This window comes from Oryctolagus cuniculus, chromosome 14 (assembly GCF_964237555.1).
Source record: "Oryctolagus cuniculus chromosome 14, mOryCun1.1, whole genome shotgun sequence".
Classification (NCBI taxonomy): domain Eukaryota; kingdom Metazoa; phylum Chordata; class Mammalia; order Lagomorpha; family Leporidae; genus Oryctolagus; species Oryctolagus cuniculus.
This window is the reverse complement of record NC_091445.1, coordinates 76,100,231-76,121,929: the sequence shown is the minus strand read 5'-3', so window position 1 is coordinate 76,121,929 and position 21,699 is coordinate 76,100,231. Positions and strand designations below refer to the sequence as shown.

General features: G+C 40.2%; 1 protein-coding gene across 1 annotated transcript in view; it reads right to left on the bottom strand.

The window, feature by feature from the left end:
- MTREX (Mtr4 exosome RNA helicase) overlaps positions 1-21,699 on the bottom strand; it is a 100,932-nt gene that overhangs the window by 19,317 nt on the left and 59,916 nt on the right. Inside the window, exons 19-22 of the mRNA XM_002714036.5 lie at positions 16,854-16,982; positions 4,338-4,448; positions 2,496-2,684; positions 673-836 (exon numbers count right to left, since the gene is read on the bottom strand). Coding sequence (XP_002714082.1) covers positions 673-836; positions 2,496-2,684; positions 4,338-4,448; positions 16,854-16,982 — 593 coding nt within the window. The remainder of the gene's footprint in view (positions 1-672; positions 837-2,495; positions 2,685-4,337; positions 4,449-16,853; positions 16,983-21,699) is intronic.

Genomic DNA, 21,699 nt, shown 5'->3' with positions numbered 1-21,699 from the left:
TCTCCCATGGGGTGCAGGGCCCAAGCACTTGGGCCATCCTCCACTGCACTCCCTGGCCACAGCAGAGAGCTGGCCTGGAAGAGGGACAACCGGGACAGAATCTAGCGCCCCGACTGGGACTAGAACCCGGTGTGCCGGCGCCGTTAGGCGGAGGATTAGCCTAGTGAGCCGCGGCGCTGGCCCACAGTGCATTTTTTAAAAAGTCAAAGGCAATGTATTTTCCTAATTTTTCAATATCATGGTCCAAAACTTTAAGTAAAATGGAAGATATTGCAAACACTTTACATTTTGAAGATAGTTCTTTTTGCTAAAGATATCCTTTATTTTTAAAATAGTAATCCCATTTTAGAGGCAGGTGTTTGCCTCAATGGTTAGACTACCACTTGGATGCTGGCGTCCCACAGTAGAATTCAAGTCCTAGCTCTGCTGTCTCCAACTTCCTGCTATTACACACTCTGGGAGACAGCAGGTGATGACTCAAGTACCTGGGTCTCTGCCACTCATGTGAGAGACCACACCGAGTTCTTGGCTCCTGGCTTTGGTCTGGCCCATGCCAGGCTATTGCAGTTAGTTGGAAAGTGACCTACCAAATGGGAAATCTCTTTATGTTTCTGCCTTTCCAATAAAATAAATAAAAATAATAACCCCGTTTTAAAATCAACCAGATTTTACCTGCTTATCTCACAAGCCACTCGTCCTTTCATCTCAATGACATCAGAAGAAGTAGCAAACCCCAACCTTCTTAAAACACGTTTGCGACATTTGAGCTCATCCATTTGTAGGACAGTTCGTGCTTTCTTTAGCTCCCGCTTTGCAGATTTAATATCGATTGCAATCTAAGGTATATAAAAATAAATAAAATTCAATAGTAAAGTGAACAGTGAAAAATGAGATTTACTCATGAACAAAAATATTTCATAAAACACTTTACAATATAGTTTTCTGTTAAGCTTCAGAGTATGGGTGTATATGCTGCGGGTGAGGAGGTTGCACAGCAGTTGCTTAGATGCATTTCCCAGGATATCATACAAGAGGAATGATGTATCTGAACAGCTAAATACTAGTTAAAATGGTAAGTACATGGAAAGTATGTCTACTTTAAGAATTGGATGCAGAGTACAGAGATATTAGGAACTATAAAAAGCATTGAAATGCTGGGAAAGAGAGCACATCTCTTGCTTAAATGAGGTAAGGAGAAAGAGCTAGAAAGAAAGGAGTAAGCCAGTTATGAGCTAGACAAGGTAAGAGAGGAGGACATACAAAAAGTCTGATGAATTAGGATGGGCTCTCCCAAGACAGGATTCACTGGACAATTAATAATATTCCTAAAGTACCAATGGTGCAGGGAAGGTAGCAATGGCACAGTGAACAGGGAACAAAAGAGAAATACACGTATGAATCTTTTAACTATTTGCTTTTCCCCCATAGTTTCCTGAAAGTCTTCCTTTATATTGCTCTCAAACTGCATCACAAATGTGCCAAAGTAGGAATAGCTTTGGGGGCCAGCTCTGTGGCATAAAAGTTAATCCTCCGTCTGCAGCACTGGCATCCCACATGGGTGCTGGTTTGAGTCCTCGCTGCGCCATTTCCAATCCGGCTCCCTGCTAGTGCGCCTGGAAAAGCAGTGGAAGATGGCCCAAGTGCTTAGGCCCCTGCACCCAGATGGGAGACCTAGAATAAGCTTTTGGCTCCTAGCTTCAGATCAGTCTAGCTCTGGCCGTTGCAGCCATTTGGGGAGTGAACAAATGAATGGAAGACCAATCTCTCTCTCTCCCCTTCTATCTCTGCCTTGCAAATAAATAAATGCTGGTTTTTTTTCTTTTTTTTTTTTAAATGGTGTTGGCAAAGAGAATAGGCCTTTACTAAATACAGAGATGAAAGCTTGCAATGGAGGGGCCGGTGCTGTGGTGCAGCAGGTTAACGCCCTGGCCTGAAGTGATGGCATCCCATATAGGTGCCGGTTCAAGACCCGGCTGTTCCACTTCCTATCCAGCCCTCTGCTATGGCCTGGGAAAACAGTAGAAGATGGCCCAAGTTCTTGGGCCCCTGTTCCCGCGTGGGAGACCCAGAAGAAGCTCCTGGCTCCAGATCAGCACAGCTCTGGCCATTGTGGCCAATGGTAATTGAACCATCAGATGGAAAACTCTCTCTACCTCTCCTCTCTCAGTGTAACTCTGACTTTCAAATAAATATTTAAAAACAAACAAAAAAACCAAAGGATTAGACACCTTGAAGGAGTGTTATGCTATGAACTGTTTTCAATTAAATAAAAGGAAAACTTAAAAACAGCCCCACATATCAAATACCCAACCAAAGCAAAATGAACTTTATCCTGTCTCCTGATGAGTTCACAGGTTGCATAGTTGATAGTTTATATAAAAGACAGTGAGACATTTCTCTGTTTTAGCTGATAAAACCAATAGCCCAAGAAAATGGAAAATCATTGTTATTTAGTAACATACATAGAATTCTACACATAAAAGTTTTTGCCATACCTGTGCTTTTTTTTCACAAAGTGTATACACAGTTTCCAAATTTGGATCATTGTGAAGTGGATGAGAGTACATTCGATGCTCAAAAGCCTCTACTTTTTGAATGACTTTTTTCAGCCCTTGATCTTGAATGCCCATATCATCAATAGGATCTAACAAGGGAACACCATCAGGAAAACGTTTCTGAACTTCCTAAAATAAGATATAAAAATTTTATTTTTTCAGTTTGCAGACAAAACTAATAAAACCAAATTAAATATTTCCTTTTTTTTTTCCTTTACATATGGCCATAAAAATTCTGGATATGGGGCTGGCGCTGTGGTGCATTGTGTTAAGCCATTGTTCGCTCAATTTCTAATCCAGCTCCATGCTAATGCCCTGGGAAAACCAGTGGACGATAACCCTGTACTCACATGGGAGATCTGAATGAAACTCCTGGATCCTGTGGCCATTTGGGGATTGAATCAGCAGATGGGAGAACTTTCTCCCTCTTCCTCTATAACTCTTGCCTTTCAAATAAATAAAATAAATCTTAAGTAATAAAGGGGCTGGTGCTGTGGTGTAGCAGGTAAAGCCACCACTTCAAGCGCCGGCATTCCATACTGGCACCAGTTTAAGTCCAGCTGTTTTACTTCCCATCCAGCTCTCTGTTAATGACCTGGGAAAGCAGTGGAAGATGGCCCAAATGCTTGGGCCCCTGTACCTACATGGGATACTCAGAAGAAGCTCCTGGTTCCTGGCTTTGGATTGGCTCAGTTCTGGCCATTGTGGCCATCCAGGGAGCGAACAGCGGATGGAAGACCTTTCTCTCTGCCTCTCTCTCTGTAACTCTGCCTCACAAATAAATAAATAAATCTTTAAAAAGAGGCATCTAAAAAAAAAAGCAACACGATTAATTTAAATATGAGTACATAACTTCAGAAAAGCACCACTGGACGCTGGTATTCCACTGGATTTTCCATGGAAAGGTAAGACAAGATTCAACTAATTAGGAGTTGGAAAGGGATGGTGGAGGAGAAGGAGTACAATAAGACAAACATAAAGGGTTCAAAGACATTTGAGTACTGCTTAATAAGCTGTTAATGCTAACTATTTCAAGAACTCGATATCTTTGTTAAATGCATATGGTACCATTTCCAGTTATGCCTCCCATTCTCAACAAGAACCAGTGTCAATATAAAATCAGAGAATGTTACAGATCAAGTTGGCAAGTTCCATTTATAAAGAAATTAAGTCACAGTTATGGATTTAACAGAGAAAAGACTAAAATTTTAGTTATAAAGTTTAAACAGTTCCAAAGAGAAACCTTCTGTTGCTAAGTGAAAGCGTTCTTCTATCAGCAGGCTCACTTTCCTGTTTCTTCCCCTGCTCCCCACCTTGGGTTTCCCAATACACGGTGACTGATGTAAGGACCAAGGACAACAGTAGTCTAACACTGTTTAAACAATGGACAACACTAAGACTTAGTGAATCTGTTACTATAGTTGATATCAAAGCTTAACTATCCCATCATGGAATAAAGCACTGCGATATTTCAGATAATCGAAAAAGCAAGCCTGAAATTGTTACAGACCTTGATAAAATTCACTTCAACTTAAGATTTAAAATAGTAAACTGAAAACTGAACTAAATCAGAAATGATATTTTCAGTTTTTTCCAGAATGACTGAATTATTATGCTAATTTTATAACAAATTAATATTTCTGTTAGTAACTGCACCACTATTGGTAGCGTTTAGATTTCTGAAAAAAGAAATATATTTAAAACCACTTTCATTATCTTTGTATAAAGCTTATTTATACTTATATAGAATTTATAATTAATTTGTAAAATTTATTTGCATACCTGTATTGATTTTAAAACACTCTGTCTATTGTCCATTGGCCGAAGGTCTTTAGGAATGTAAAGCCTAACACTGCTGATAGCAGACAGGAGATGCACCAACACAGGGACTACCTGTGAACAGAAAGTCACATAATAATGCATTTAAAATTGCATATTTTCAAATTATGCCATTTCTAAAAGTTGGACCCTTAAAATTTAGCAATATTTACATTATGTGACAGGGATCAGAAGCAAATAAAAACCATTGAGGCACAGCTTCTTACCTTCGAAGCTTTCTAAAAAGCAAAACCTAATTCAAACCTATCAATAACAGGAAAATAAATGGTACATAAAAGTAAAAGATCCCTGTAATAAAGAATCCATACTTTATTTTTACTTGCTCAGTATCTGGCATTTAAATAAAATATGTAGTAGTACTGTAGCAACACAAAAGACAGACTTTTGTTCAACGGATTTAGATAGCCAGAAAGGTTCATGTAAGTCTGGGTGGGTTGGAATGACGAGGAAATGAAGAAAGTTATTTCAAGCAGGGAAAACAGCATTTATCATTAGACTCAATCTTCAAGAACACGTATCTGCAACTTTTCTTCTACTACGTTTTAGTCAAACATACCCTACCCTCACCATAAAATATATAATTTAGCTTCGTTAAATTATTCTTGAATTCAAAAGACCTCTGGGATAAACTGAAGCAAGACTAATATTTTCACAGGTCACCAAGTCAGCATACTGGTCTCCCACAGTTACATTTACATGGATCAAGGATCATTAATGGCCCTGCCATTGGCTTTTTTTTTTTTTTTTTTAATTTGACAGGCAGAGTTATAGACAGTGAGAGAGAGAGACAGAGAGAAAGGTCTTCCTTGCACTGGTTCACCCCCCAAATGGCTGCTACAGCCAGCGTGCTGCGGAAATCCGAAGCCAGGAGCCAGGTGCTTCTTCCTGGTCTACCCATGTGGGTGCAGGCGCCCAAGCACTTGGGCCATCCTCCACTGCCCTCCTGGGCCACAGCAGAGAGCTGGACTGAAAGAGGAGCAACCAGGACTAGAACCCCGTGCCCATATGGGATGCCAGCGCCTCAGGCGGAGGATTAACCAAGTGAGCCATGGTGCCAGTCCCTCCATTGGCTTTTGATAACAAGTAAATTCATAGTATTTTAATGAAAAAATGGTATACCAGTTGAACATAGGTTCTAGAGTTAAGACAGATTGAGTTTGAATTCAGTTTTTAGCTAGTTGTGCAGCCTTGAACAAGCTATCTAACTATTTTTTTAAAACTTATTTATTTTGAAAGTCAGAGTTACAGAGAGAGACAGAGAGGTCTTCTGTCCCCTGGCTGACTCCCCAGATGGCCAGAAAGGCCACTACTGGCCAACCTGAAGCCAGGAGCTGGGAGCTTCATCCAGGTCTCCGACATATGTGGCAGGAGCCCAAGCAGTTAAGCCATGCTCCACTGCTTTTCCCAGGCCATTAGCAGAGATCTGGAATGCAAGCACAGCAACCAGGACACAAACAGGTACCCATATAGAATGCCAGCACTGAAGGCAGAGGCCTTACCCATTATGCCATAATGGTAGCTCCAAGTTATCTAACCTTTTATTTTTATTTCTTTTTTTTTAAAAAAAAGATATTATTTATTTATTTATTTGAAAGTCAGAGTTACACAGAGAGAGAAGGAGAGGCAGAGAGAGAGACAGGGAGAGAGGTCTTCCATCCGCTGGTTCATTCCCAAATAGGCTGCAATGGCTGGAGCTGTGCCAATCTGGAGCCAGGAGCTTCCTCCGGGTCTTCCATGCAGGTGCAGGGGCCCAAGGACTTGGGCCATCTTCTACTGCTTCCCCAGGCCACAGCAGAAAGCTGGATTGGAAGTGGAACAGCCGGGACTCGAACCGGCACCCATATGGGACACTGGCACTGCAGGCAGCTGCCTCACCAGCTAAGCCACAGAGCCAGCCCCTTATTTTTATTTCTTAAGATTTATTTATCGGGCCGGCGCCACCGCTCACTAGGCTAATCCTCCGCCTTGCGGCGCCGGCACACAGGGTTCTAGTCCCGGTCGGGGCGCCGGATTCTGTCCCGGTTGTCCCTCTTCCAGGCCAGCTCTCTGCTGTGGCCAGGGAGTGCAGTGGAGGATGGCCCAAGTCCTTGGGCCCTACACCCCATGGGAGACCAGGAGAAGCACCTGGCTCCTGCCATCGGATCAGCGCGGTGCGCCGGCCGCAGCGCGCCGGCCACGGCGGCCACTGGAGGGTGAACCAACGGCAAAGGAAGACCTTTCTCTCTGTCTCTCCCTCTCACTGTCCACTCTGCCTGTCAAAAAAAAAAAAAAAAAATTTATTTATCAGGGTTGGTGCTGTGGTGTAGCGTAGCTGCAGTGAACCAGAGGATGGAGGACCTCTGTCTGTCTGTCTCTGTCTCTCCCCCTCTCTCTTCCTCTGCCTCCCTGTAATATTCAAGTAAAATAAATAAATCTTAAAAAAAAAAAAAAAAGATTTATTTAATTGAAAGGCAGAGAGAGAGACAGAGAGAGACCGACTGAGCTTCCATCCACTGGCTTACTCCTCAAATGGCCGCAATGGCCAGGGTTGGGCCAGACCAAAGCCAGGAGCTTCATCTGGATCTCCCATGTGGGCACAGGGGCCCAAGTACTTGGGCCATCCTCTACTGCTTACCCAGGCATAGCAGGGAGCTGGATCAGAAGTAGAGCAAGCCAGTTTGTGAACTGGGGTCCATATAGGATGTCTGCAACACAGATGGCTGCTTTAACTGCTACGCCACAAAACCACCCCAGTTATCTAACCGTTTAAAGCTTCAGTTTCCTCACTAATAAAAAGGGAATAAAATTGTATCCCATTTTACTGAACTTTGAGAAATATATGAGGCAGTGCATGTAAATTATTTAAATTAGTGCAAACAATACTAAGTTATTTACTACTAAAAGTGGTCAACAAAGGTTAGCAAGTCTGCATATAATGCTGCTAAAATGGCAGAGCTAGAGGGGCAGATATAGTGGCTAAGCTGCTACCCAGCACACCAACATCCCATCTCAAAGCTGGTTTGAGTCTTGGCTACTCTGCTTCAGATCTACCTTCGGATGAACATGACTGGGAGGGAGTGCATTGATAACTCAAGCACTTTGGTCCCTGTGACTCTTCTGGGAGACTAAGAAGGAGGCCCTGGCTCCTGGCTTCAGCACAGTCCAGCTCTGTCTGTTGTGGGCATTTGGGAAGTGAGCCAGTAGATGAAAAATCAAATAAATAAAATGGAAGAGCCCATATCCTCAAATATATTAGGAAGTACCACACACAGAGACAGGGTAACTGCACAGAGAATGTACGATTCATAAGATGCTATAGTTTGGATCTAGTTTGAGTGTGTTCCTTTGGGTTCAAGTGTTGGGATCTCTGTCCTCAGTAAAATGTTCTTTTGCTCTAGCTTGTGTTCCTTCCTCCCTTTGTGCTGCCATTCACCATGAGTTTCTCTCCAGAGGTGCCAGCCGATGTTAGCACGATGTCCTTTAATCTCCAAAACTGTGAGCGAAACAAACTTCTTTTAGCTATAAAGTTATCCAACAGAAGGTATTGGTGTTTCTAGATCTTTCTGTTTTTAATGCCAGAAGTCTAGATTTCAAATATCTGATTTTTAAAATTTGACAACTAATTTACATTTTTGCTATTTTCAAGCCTTTAAAAAAATTAGCTTTTTCCCCCTACATAGCAACGTTACCAGCCAACTTTCTATCTTAAAAATACTGAATACTAATACTATTCATTAAATTTCTTCAAACAGACTTTTCTCTAATTACATTTTGGGGAATGTTTACTTTTCTTCTGCTTTACCTTTTCTTTTCTTTTTTTTTTTCTCTTAAATTATTTATTTACTCAAAGGCAGTGAGCGGGGGAGAAGAGCAGAGGGAGGGAGGGAGTTATGTTCTACCTACTGGTTCACTTCCCAAATGGCCTCAAAGGCTGGGACTGGGACAAGCTGAAGCCAAGAGCCAGGAGCTCTATCTGGGTCTCCTATGGGGGTGCAGGGGCCTAAGCACTTAGGTCACCTTCCTCTGCTTTCCAGGCACATTAGCAGGGAGCTGGACTGGAAGTGGAGCAGCCAGGACTTGATCAGGTACCTATTTGGGATGCTAGCATCCCAGGTAGCACCCCGGCCCCCATTTTTTAAAAAGATTTATGTTAAGATTAATACTTGAACGGCAGATACAAAGAAAGAGAATGACTGACTCTTCTCAACCATTTTAAATTAATTATGTTCCGTTACAAATAAATACATGTATCTTTCAGGAACATCTCCTTTAAAAATTACAACTATTACACTTTTCAATCTAGCCAGGAATCATATTACACTTAGTATCTTAATCACAACTCTATTTATTCTTCTTTAAGAATAATCCCTTATGTTTTTGCTGTATAGACATTAACATTTTCATGTAATTTCAAATTTTCAGAAAAATTCCAAGAGTAGGGTTAAAAACCTCCCGCATTTCTCCATTCCAATTTGTCGACTATCTAGATTTTGCCCAATTGCTTTACTATTCATCCTCCCTCAACATGCACAGTGTAAGTATTTCAAAGGGGGAAATTCTAGTCCAAATTAAGATATCATCTACTTTCCCAGTAATGTTTTATATCATATTCCTTCCTCTCTCACCAGTCCATGGATCCAAACTATGATCATGCCTTGACTTTGGCTGTCATTTCTTTATTCTCTTTTAACTTAGAATAGTTCATTAGTTTTTCTGTGTTGAAGACCTTGACATTTTAATACTATAGGTTATTTTGTAAAATTATCCTCAATTTGGGTTTGTCTAATCATGAATAATCAGATTCATCAGGTTATACATTTTTAGCAGAAGTTCCCGTTTTGTTCTTCTCAGTCCAAAAATCAAAATTATTAAAGAAACTAATTTTGATTACTTGATTAAGGTGGTATTTTGCTATAATTCTCTACTATAAAGTTTCTATTTTACCAGTTATAAATAGTACAAAATTTGTGGGAGCAGCATAAGATAGGCCAAATGCTTGGGCCCCTGCACCCACGTGGGAGACCTGGATGAAGCTCCTGGCTTTGGCCTGGACCAGCCCCAGCCATTGTGGCCCCTTGAGGAGTGAACTAGTGACGGAAGATTCTTTCTCTCTCTCTCTCTTTCCTTCTAATTCTGCCTTTCAAATAAAATAAATATTAAAAAAATAAATAAAAGTGGCAGAAAAATTAGACATTTACTTGGCTTTAGAGAGCAACAATATGTTTTATGTACTTACAGGTGAATTCCATATGCACAGGTATGACAATTTCCATCAAAATAGAATAAAACTATTCTGTGAAGACTGATTCAGAAGGAAGACAGAAACTGTCCAATTTCTAGGGTTGTACCCTATAATAAACTCCAACAAATGGTCAACTATCACATTAATTACAGGAAAGAGAATACATAAGCTGACCTAAAAATGTCTCTTTAAGTACAGAAAACAGAGATCCTAGGACTTCCCTAATTAGAAATACGAAGTTTTATAAATGAGAGTTTAAATGTTTTAGAACTAGATGAGAGCTGCCATGAAATCTCTAAACTTGCAGAGTTTTAAAAACATAAATTTGCACAGGTTGCTTATCCAACTTTCTAAACTGGATTACTTTTAGAAAAGTGACTCAGAATGCAGGCTCATCATGATACAAACTTGGTCAACAAGTCCAAATAACTGTGTGCAATTGTCAGAAACTGCTAAAATAGCAGGAAGGATTTTTATCTTTTGAACTTTTGGATCTTCAAGTTTGTCATGATTCAATTTCTCTCTAAACAAGCAAGCAGATAACAGGAGTCTTCAAAAATTTCATGGAAATGCCCATTATGAAAAAACTATGCCTAGGGTTCAAAGCACTTTTGTGCAGTGGGTAAGATGCTGCTTGGGACACCTGCATCCCATACTGAAGTGCCTGGGTTCATGTCTTGGCTCTGCTCTCCATTGAAGCTTCCTGCTAATGCAGACCCAGGGAGGCAGCAGGTGATGGCTGGAGTAGGTGGGTTTCTGCTACTCAAGTGGGAGACCTGGACTGAGTTCCTGGCTAATGACTTCAGCCTGGCACAGCCCTGACTGTTCGGGACATTTAGGAAGTAAACTAGCAGATGAGAAATCTCTTTCTCTGCCTTTCAAATACATAAAATAAATACTCTAAGTGCTTTTGCACCAGAATAGATTTATCTTTTGATTCCATTTTTCCATGAACTTTTTAAAGTATCCTAATTTAAGAAGTCAAGAGTTTTATGTCAATATATTCTAAATGAATTTCAAGGAATATTATTTCATTAAATCAAGACTGTTACTTAAAATACAATGTGGCACAGCAGGTTAAAGCCCTGGCCTGCAGCGCCAGAATCCCATATGGGCGCCAGTTTGAGTCCCAGCTGTTCCACTTCCAATCCAGCTCTCTGCTATGGCCTGGGAAAGCAGTAGAAAATGGCCAGGTTCTTGGACCCTGTACCCGTGTGTGAGTCCCAGAAGAAGCTCCTGGCTTCAGATCAGCTCTGCTCTGGCCATTTAGGTCATTTAGGGAGTGAACTAGCATGTGGAAGATCTCTCTTGTTTTTTAAGATTTATTTATTTATTTATTGAAAGTTAGAGTTACACAGAGAGAGAAGAGGCAGAGAAAGTGAGAGAGAGAGAGAGAGAGAACGAACCATCCAATGGTTCACTCCCCAATTGGCTGCAATGGCTGGAGCTGTGCTGATCTGAAGCCAGGAGCCAGGAGCTTCCCCCGGGTCTCCCACGCGGGTGCAGGGGCCCAAGGACTTGGGCCATCTTCTACTGCTTTCCCAGGCCATAGCAGAGCTGGATGGGAAGTGGAGCAGCCAGGCCTTGAACCAGTACTTCAGGCGGGGGCGTTAACCTGCTGTGCCATAGCCCCTACAGTAAATCTTTAAAAAACAAAACAACACAAAAAAGTGTAAGTTGGCCAGCGCCGTGGCTCACTTGGCTAATCTTCCACCTGCGACGCTGGCACCCTGTGTTCTAGTCTTGGTTGGGGTGCCAGGTACTAGTCAGTTGCTCCTCTTCCAGTCCAGCTCTCTGCTGTGGCCCAGGAGGGCAGTGGAGGATGGCCCAAGCGCTTGGGTCCCTGCACCCGCATGGGAGACAAGGAGGAAGTACCTGGCTCCTGGCTTCAGATCGGCGCAGCACCGGCCATGGCGGCCATTAGGGGAGTGAACCAACAGAAGGAAGAGCTTTCTGTCTTTCTCTCACTGTTTATAACTCACTCACTCTCTCTCTCTCACTGTCTAACTCTGTCTGGCCAAAAAAAAAAAAAAAAAGTGCAAGTTATCTTTTTAACCAACCAAATTTTATCCTAATTCTATAAATCAATCAAGGTCTGCAGTATTTTAAAGAGTATCTTTAAAGCAAAATGGCAGAGGGTTGGCAGTATGGGTGGGAGGGTGGGCATGGTGGGAAGAATCAGCATGTTCCTAAAGTTGTAATTATGAAGTGTATGAAGTTTGTAACTGTAAAGCTGTATAGTTCTGCATACATTCCTACAGAGTTGCTTCTAAGGGTACAGTTTAAACACTTGCCACGGGACCCCCAAGTCCCCTTAAGCTGGGAGGTAAAAATACTGTGTTAAGTGTTAAAGTGATCATATGGATTGGATTAAGTGTTTGGTAATAATAAATAGATGGAATTAAAGGAGGGATTGCTCCAAAATGAGAAGCAGTCCACACAACACTCATAGAATGACAATCACTTTAAACAGCACTCTGACCTCAGAATCAGCCCTTAAGGCATTCTAGTCTGGCTGAAGAGCCCACAAGAGCATTTCAGGCATGGAAAGCCAAGATACTGTGGCAGAAAGTGATCTACATGAAGGACCTCTTTGGGTGAGACCCCAGTGGAAAGAAGTGGTCATCAAAGAAGGAGGTACTTTTTTCTGAAGGGAGGAAAGAACTTCCATGTTGCTTATGGCCTTGTCTAAATACTGATGGAGTTTGTGGATTCAAAAGGCTTCCATATACTAGGCAGCTCATGTGAAGAGCCTCAGGTAATCACCAATGTCATACATAAGTGTGTTAATTGTTAAATTAACAAGAAGAGTCACTGTGCACTAACTTCCCATTCAGGACCTCTGTCCTCAAAGAGTTGTATTATTTTATGTCTAAGGGCTTGCAAAAAGTCTGTCATTCTTGGGTGCTTCTTTAAAGTTAATTAAGTTTCTTAAAAAAAAAAAAAAAAAAAAAAGATTAACTTCAAGATAGAATGACTTTGACCAGCCCTTGTCTTGACTGTTGAGGAAGAGGTTTTTTCCCGTGCAAATTGTTGAATTCTTTACCTAATATAGAGTTGGTCTTCTGTGTATAAAGTTAAACGAAACTGGATCTTACTGGAGAATGGGACTGGGAATTGAGAGGGAGAAGGATGAGGGGTATGAGTGTGGGTAGAGGGAAGAGATGGTGGGAAGAATCATTATATTCCTAAAGTTGTACTGATGAGATACATCAAGTTTGTATTCCTTAAATAAAAGGTTTCTTGGAGGTGGGGGGAGAAGCAAAATGGCTGACTTTCAGCAAAAACAGGAAGCTTTGTGCCCTTTTAAACTTACCATACTACTCTCATCTGTATAATGCCAAAGTAATTTGAAAATCAACAGCCTACAATCACAGTGGAATCCATTCTGGCAGTCAGAAAGAATAAGGTCAGAACTATTTCAAAGTCCCATTTCCAGAGAACTGTCACTATCTCACTTTTTGGTGGTTCTCTGTAAGCTACAATCACAATGCTGTCTTTACTGGGCATGATTCAAGTTCTGCCCAGCGCAAACAATCTTATCCCTGGGTGTGTTTGTCAAAAAGAAAATAATAAGAGGTAATTTTTTAACATCATGGCTGCATGAGGTGGTGCATGATGGCAGTTGAGGCAAATAACAGATTAACACCAAAAAGCTTAAAAGGAAAAGCTGGAGATTACAATATCCTCTGAGGGGTTTGAAAAGTTCTTACACATTTCCAGTGACCTAGAAAGCTGATAGGGCTGTGTGAATGTTCAAGAAAGGTGTGATCCTAAAGCACCATAGTGTATATCTGTGATCTATAATCTTCTACTTGATGATATACTTTTATAGGTGTGTTTTTTCTTTTACAGATTTATTTATTGACAGCAAATCTTCCATCTGTTGGTTCACTCCCAAAGTGGGTATAATAGGCAAGTCTGGGCCACGTCAAAGCCAGAAGATGGGAATTCAATCCTGGTCTTCCACAGTTTCCTAAGTCCTTAAGCCATCTTACTGCCTTTACAGACATATTAGCAGGAAGCTGGAGTGGAAGCTGCTTAGCCACGACTTGAACTGGCACTCTGATATGCGATGCAGTGTAATTCACTATGCCACAACAGCAGCCCTTTATTTTATTTTAAAAAAGATTTATGGGAGCCAGCACTGTGGCACAGTGGGTAGGGCTGCCTCCTGCAGTGCTGGCACCCCCATATGGGCACCGATTCAAGTTCCAGCTGCTCCACTTCTGATCCAGCTTTCTGCCATGGCCTGGGAAGGCAGTGGAGGATGGCCCAAGTGCTTGAGCCCCTGCACCCGTGTGGGAGACCCAGAGGAAGCTCCTGGCTCCTGGCTTTGGATTGGTGCGGCTCCAGCTGTTGTGGCCATCTTGGGGAGTGAACCAGAGGATGGAAGACCTCTCTCTCTGCCTCTGCCTCTCTGTTACTCTGCCTTTCAAATTAATTAATTAATTAAAAAATATTTATTTATTTGAAAGGCAGATAAAAAGAGAGAGAGAAATGGAGAAACTTTTATAGGTATTTTATCTAATGCTGAATGATTCTAGGGTGCTTCTTGCCTATAGAAATAAAACATAAATCACTTATCCAGACTCTGCAATTAGATTCCTCACTCCCTGACACTGTTGGAATCTCATTTAACTGTAAGAAACTGGCTGTGATAAGGGGCAGTGGTCAGACACATCTGAAGTAATAGTGACAAAACTGCAAACAATCTTCAGAATACGCGTCTAAACTGTGAAACTGTTCAACAATGTAGTTCAGAGCTGGATGTTTACAAACACTCAGCCTTTTCAAGAAAAATAACAACATTTATCTAACCAGTAAAATGAGAAGTCACTTTAGAATGTCTTACCCCAAGGATGATAAAAAGCTAAATTTGGCATTACATGCACACTCAGTGAGAAAGGGGAAAGATGGTAACAGAAAACCCACTTCCATCTTATATCTCATGCAATGCAATTCTGGTTCTAACCATCTGAAAATAGTGGACATGATTACTGCATTTTAGAAAGGCTGTTTACTATATAAACTATTTATTTCCTCAAGATAATAATCTACAAAAATCAAACACATACTTTGTTTAAGGGACAGTCTTCTTCCCTGCTTTAGTTTTATGTCTGTCATTCAACCACACAGAACAGAACAACTTAGAGCTCTTTCTAGAGAGGAGTGTTCCATGCTCTGTACATGCTGCTTCCTTTACTAAGAATGCAATTCTTCTTATCTGAAAAAGTTCTTGTGAACCTACAAGTCTGTTCAAATTCCATTCCTTGCTTTATAAAGGCTTTTTTTTTTTTTTTTACTAATTCTCTGCCCCAGGCAATTACAGGATACATCTTTGATGCTCACCTACACAAAATGCTTCCCTAATAAGCTGTAATCACCTTGATGTCATAAATCATACTTGCATATAAAATTCATGTTTACACATCCCACTCTTAATTCTTTCACAGCATACACTGAAATAAATGCAAAAAGTACTCCAGAAGGAGAGGAAAGATCCCATTTGCCCAGGATTCAGTAAAGGTTTCCCTGGAGAGGTTGTTTATTGAACTGATCCAAATTCTGATTATTAAGGAATGCAAAGCTTCTCAGTATCACTAAGTAAAACAGCTATAGTAGTTAGGCTTAATAAAACTTGGACCTAGAACAAACAGCAAATATGTTTTACTTAAAATACTAATGCCAGTAAGTTAGTCAGGGCTGCTCAGATAATTTTTTTTGGAAAACAGCCTACACTTTGAGGGTGAAGGAATGCCATAATTTATTATCAAAGTCTGCCATGAGAAAGAAAAAATAGATATGCACCACATAACTTTCAAAAAGTTCATGGAACTTATTATTTTGAAAAAAAACCATGAATTGACTTCACAAAAATTTTGATCTGAAATAACAAAAACTCATCTCGGGATTGGTGTTAGGGCACCAGAGGCTGCCATCCAATATAAGCACCAGTTCAAATTCCACTTCTGATCTAGTCCCCTGCTAATACGCCTGGTAAAGAAGCAGAGGAAGGCCCAGTACAAGGGCCCTGGGCACCCATATGGGAGATAGAATAGAATTCTTGGCTCCTGGCTTTGACCTGTCTCTGCCTGCCAGTTATAACATTTGGGGAGTCAATCAATGTTTGGAAGATCTCTCTCTCCCTCTGTCTTGCCTCTCTAACTCTGCCTTTCAAATAAAATAAATGAGTCTTAAAAAAGATATGGGGCTGATTTATGTCCCAGTTGCTCTAGATCCAGCTCCCTGCTAATGTCCTGGGAAAGCAGAGGAAGATGGCCCAAGTTCTGGGGTCCCTGCTACCCACATGGGAGACCCAGGTGAAGCTTCTGACTCTTTTGGCCTGGCTCAGTACCAACTGTTGCAGCCATCTGGGGAGTGAACCAGTGGATAGAAGATCCACTCGTTCAAATAAATAAATAAATCCTTACATACATACATACATACACACACACACATACACGCACCCACCCAAAGAAACTTAATCTTCCATTCCATTCTCCACAAACTTTCTGAAGTACTATCATAGCTGCTATTCCAAGTTGCAATAACGTCAAAGTATGCTTTGGGTACAATGAATATATGACAAATTTCAGGAGTTTTAGCCTCATTCATATAAAGCAGTCAATCAGTAAAGTGTTAGGAAAAAAGTCACATAGGTTTCTATTGGTGGTAGGAAGGGAGAACAAGCTATCAGACTGACAGAGACTAAATGCTAGATAGCATTCAGAATTATAAAAACAACTTAAACAGATATTTAGAATCTTTGCAGTTAAGATTTTAGGACAATTATTTTACTTGTACCAAAATTGAAGACTTTAAAAATATGAATAACCTCAGTTAACAAGTCGAATGCTTTACATTCAATTAAAAGTGCACATAAATTAAATGACTTTAAGGAAACTTAGGTAGGAATTTTCATTATCACAACAATGCTTATATAATTACTTTATGGGGATGAAATAAACAACATGGATGTAGTCAAACTAAAACCATTCAGTCACAAATAACAATGTAAAATTAACTTCATGGAAAATGTGAGTAATTAAACTTTCTTCATTTCACTTCACCACTATTTAATCTTGTCATTATTCAACCAAAAAGAAAGAAAACTACACAGAAAACTTTTAAGTTAGGAATCATGAGAGTGAGGTAATTATCACACTTGACAATTCTAATGATCCTAAATAATTTTAAAAATATCTGAAATCTGAAGAAGAAATTAAAGTACAAACCTGCATCTCTCCTTTCTCATCAGGTTTTGCTGGTTTTGCTGCCTCAGTAGCTGAATTTTTCAAACTCTCTTTGCTACACCGCAGAAGTACTTCTACTACATATAAAGGATCCAATTCACCAGAATTAGGCTGGAAAACACAAGATAAAATAAGTTCACCACTTCGTTTATTTTATTAGATTTATTTTATTTATTTGAAAGGCAGAATTAGAAAGAGAGAAGACAGAGAGATCTTCCATCTGCTGGTTTATTCCCTAGATGGCCACAATGACTGGGGCTGGGCCAGGCCAAAGCTAGGAGACAGCAATTTCATCCAAATCTCCCATGTGGGTGCAGGAGCCCAACCATTTGCGCCACTTCCACTGCTTTCCCAGGTGCATCAGCAGGGAGCTGAACGGGAAGTGGAGCATATGGGATGCTGGCATTTCCAGTGTGGCTTTACCTGCTATGTCACAGCACCAGCACCAGTTCACTACTTCTTAAAAACAGGCTCAGGAATTTTAATTCCATGTGTAACAAGGACTTTTCTCAGTATTTAGCCATTACCACTGACATACATTGCAGTAAATATTTTTACATATATATTTTTTAGTTTATAAAAGATGGCTGTCTCTCAGCATCCTTCAACACATTTCACAAGAACATTGGTAAAGGTAATTATAGAAGAATAAATGAATACCATTTTCTTATTTGATGACAAAATTTATAAGATAGTATGTTTATATTTCCATAAAGTTGTATAATATTGAAATATTTCTGGCAAAACACAAAGGAGGAGGGGGGAAGCAAAGTGTATGGAGTAAGGCAGTAACTCCAGATGGTTACCCAAATCCACAGGAGCAAACAGAGAACGAGAACTGACAAATTAGAAAACTGATATAACACTATACCTGATTTCTTTTGTAAGCTTCCTTAAAACTCATAAAATTATATAAAGTAGTAAAAATATCAATATACTGTTGGACTTATGTTTGTGGCCATTTGGGAAGTGAAATAGCAGATGGAAGATCTGTCCTTTTCTTTCTCTCTCTCTCTGCCTTTCAAATAAATAAGTAAATAAATCTTTAAAAAGTATAATTGTATGCAATGTACACAAGACATACCTTAAATTTACTAATGCAAAAAAGTTAAAAGTAAAAAAAACAGGAAAAGGCACATCATGCCAAGAACAATCAAAAGAATGCTGAAGTGGCTACACTAATATCAGATAGAATATACTATAATAGCACAAAAGCATATGAAATAAAAACCAGTAGAAATGAAGGCAAACAGAGACAACACAACAGCAATAGTTAAGACACTACAGTATTCCACATTCAATATGGATAAAACAACTGGACAGAAGTACCTGCAAGGAAACAGGAGACTTGAACACTTTAAACCAACTAAACTTAGAAAGCTACAGAACATTCCTCCCAAGTGGCAGAAAACACATTTTTTCTCAAATGTAAATGGAACATTCTACAGGATGGACCACATTTCAAGCCAATAAACAAACTTAGTCAATTCAAAATGACTGACATAATAATGAGTATATTCATGACAAAATGAAAATAAGAAATCTAGACCAACAAATTTGGGAAATTCACAAATACATGAAAATTAGCACACATCTAATAGCCAAAGAAACAAAGGAAAAATCAAAAGGGAAATTAGAAAATACTCTGAGCTGAATGAAAATAACATAATGTACTAAACTTCAGTCGTTTGTTAAAGCATCTGTAAAAGGAAAACTTTACTATAGCTATAAATGCTATAATACAAAAGAAGAGCCACTGCAATTAATAACCTAATTTCCCACCTTAAGTTAATGAACAAAGAACAGAAAATTAAAAGAAGATGCAGTAGAGGGACAGGTATTTAACACGGGTTAGGACACCAGCGTCCCACAACAGAATGCTGAGGCTCTGGCTCGTGATTCTAGGCTCCTGCCAATGCAGATGGAGGGAGAAAATGGTGATGGTTCTTCTAGCTGGGTTCCTGCCACCCACATGGGAAACCTAAATTGAGTTACTAGCTCTTGGCTTAGGTATCCTGGGCCACTACTGGATTTGGCTAGTAAACCAGCAAATGAAAAGTTGTTAGAAACAGAAAAATAGAGGAAAAAAATTAATAAACCAAACGCTGATTGAGATCAACAAAACTGGCAAACCTTTAACGAGATGAAGAATTTAAATTATGAGAAATAAGAGAGGGCCCATTATTAGTGACCACACAGAAATAAAAAGAATTACAAAGCAAGATTATGAATAATTTTACTGTATATCAGTAAATTAAGTAACTAAGAAATAGGTAATTCTCAAACAGATACAAATCATCAAAACTAACTGAAGGAGAAACAGACGATCTGAATAGGCCATATTAGCAAAAACTGGCAAGATAATCCAAAAACTAAACAAAGAATAGCATAGGCCTAGATGGCCTCACTGCCATATATTTAATTTATCAAAAACTCCTTTGAAAAACAGAAGAGGAAGGGAACACTTCTAAATTATTTCATTAGATTAGCATTATTACCCTGAAACTGAACCTAGACAAACACTGTAAGACAATTCGTGTTTGCAAGAATCCTAAACACATTGAAAAATGAATCTAGGTCTCTCTATATATAAACCAAGAATACACAATGACAAATGGGACTTAGTTTCAGAATGCAAAAAGTTTCCAAATAAAAATGATTTTTTAAAATAAAAGATTTATTAATTTATTTGAAAGTCAAGAGTTAGATGGCCGGCACCACGGCTCAATAGGCCAATCCTCCGCCTTGTGGCGCCGGCACACCGGGTTCTAGTCCCCGCTGGGGCGCCGGATTCTGTCCCGGTTGCCCCTCTTCCAGGCCAGCTCTCTGCTGTGGCCCGGGAGTGCAGTGGAGGATGGCCCAAATGCTTGGGCCCTGCACCCGCGTGGGAGACCAGGAGAAGCACCTGGCTCCTGCCTTTGGATCAGCGTGGTGCGCCGGCTGCAGCAGCCATTGGAGGGTGAACCAACGGCAAAAAGGAAGACCTTTCTCTCTGTCTCTCTCTCTCTCACTGTCCACTCTGCCTGTCAAAAAAAAAAAAAAAAAATTAAAAAATTAAAAAAAAAAAAAAAAAAAGAAAGAGAGAGGGAGGGAGAGACAGAGGGTTATCTTCCATCCTCTGGTTCATTTCCCAAATGGCTGTGACAGCCAGGGCTCAGCCAGACTAAAGCCAGGAACTAAGAACTTCATCGTAGAAGCCAGTGTGGAAGACATAGACTGAGTATCTTGCTCCTGACTTCGGCCAGTTCCAACCCTGGCCATGGCAGGCATTTGGAAAGATGTTAAGATTGCTGTCCCCCTACATTTCAAATAAATAATAAACTAAAAATTATAAAAAAAGGAGGACTGTCTGACAAAGAGTGGATGAATGAGGATGAAGTTGGCCCCTTATCCTACACCACAGGCAAAAATTAATTCAAAATGGATCAAAGACCTAAATGCAAGAGCTAAAACCAGAGGCTGGCACTGTGGCATAGTGGGCTAGGCCTCCACCTACAACAACAGCATCCCATATGGGCGTGGATTTGAGTCCCAGCTGGTCCTTTTCCAATCCAGCTCTCCGCTATGGCCTGGGAAAGCAGTAGAAGATGGCCCAAGTGCTTGGGCCCCTGCACCCATGTGGGAGACCCATTAGAAGCTCCTGGCTCCTGGTTTTGGATCCCAGCTCCAGCCTTTGTAGCATCTTGTGAAGTGAACCAGTAGATGGACAACCTTTCTCTCGTCTCTCCTGCTGTCTGTAACGCAATTCTCAAATAAATAAATAAATCTTTAAAAAAAACCACTAATACTATAAAATTCTTAGAAGAAACATAGAGATAAATCTTCATGACTTTGATGTTGACACGGCTTTCTAAATTAAAACACCAGAAACACCAAAAATGAAAAGTCAGATTTCATCAAATTCAAGAAAGAGAAAACTTCCCAAATGGAAGAAATATGAGGGTATGAGTCAAACTATCCCTATTTGCAGATGACATGAATCCATATCTAGGGGATCCAAAAAACTCCACTAAGAGGCTATTAGAACTCATAAAAGTTTAGTTAAGTGGCAGAATATAAAATTAACACTCAAAAATTCAATAGCGTTTGTAAACAGACAATGCCATGTTTGAGAAAGAACTTCTAAGATCAATACAACTCACAATAACTACCAAGAGGTAAAAGATCTCTACAATGAAAATTACAAAACATTAAAGAAATAGAAGAAGCCACACAAAAATGGAAAAAATTTCCATGTTTGTGGATTAAGAATAAATATCATCAAATTATCCGTATTATGGAAAGCAATTTACAGATTCAATGTGATCCCAATCAAAATACCAACAACATTCTTCTGAGATCTTGAAAAAAAAATGCTAAAATTCATATGCAAACACAAGAGACCTCAAATAGCTAAAGCAATCTTACACAACAAATACAAAGGCCAGTGCCACCCAGGGTTCTACTCCGGTTGCTTCTCTTCCAGTCCAGTTCTCTGCTGTAGCCCAGGATGGCGGCAGAGGATGGCCCAAGTGTTTGGGCCCTGCACCGCCATTGGAGACCAGGAGGAAGCACCTGGCTTCTGGCTTCGGATCAGCACAGTGCGCCGGCCACAGCACACCAGCCATAGTGGCCATTTGCGGGGTGAACCAACAGAAGGAAGACCTTACTCTCAGTCTCTCTCTCACTGTCTAACTCTGCCTGTCAAAAAAAAAAAAAAAAAAAAAAAAAAAAAAAAAAAAAAAAAAGGCCATAGGCCTCACAATACCAGATTTCAAGACATACAACAGGATGGTTATAATCAAAACAGCCTGGTACTGGATAAAAAATAAATGTGTAGATCAATGGA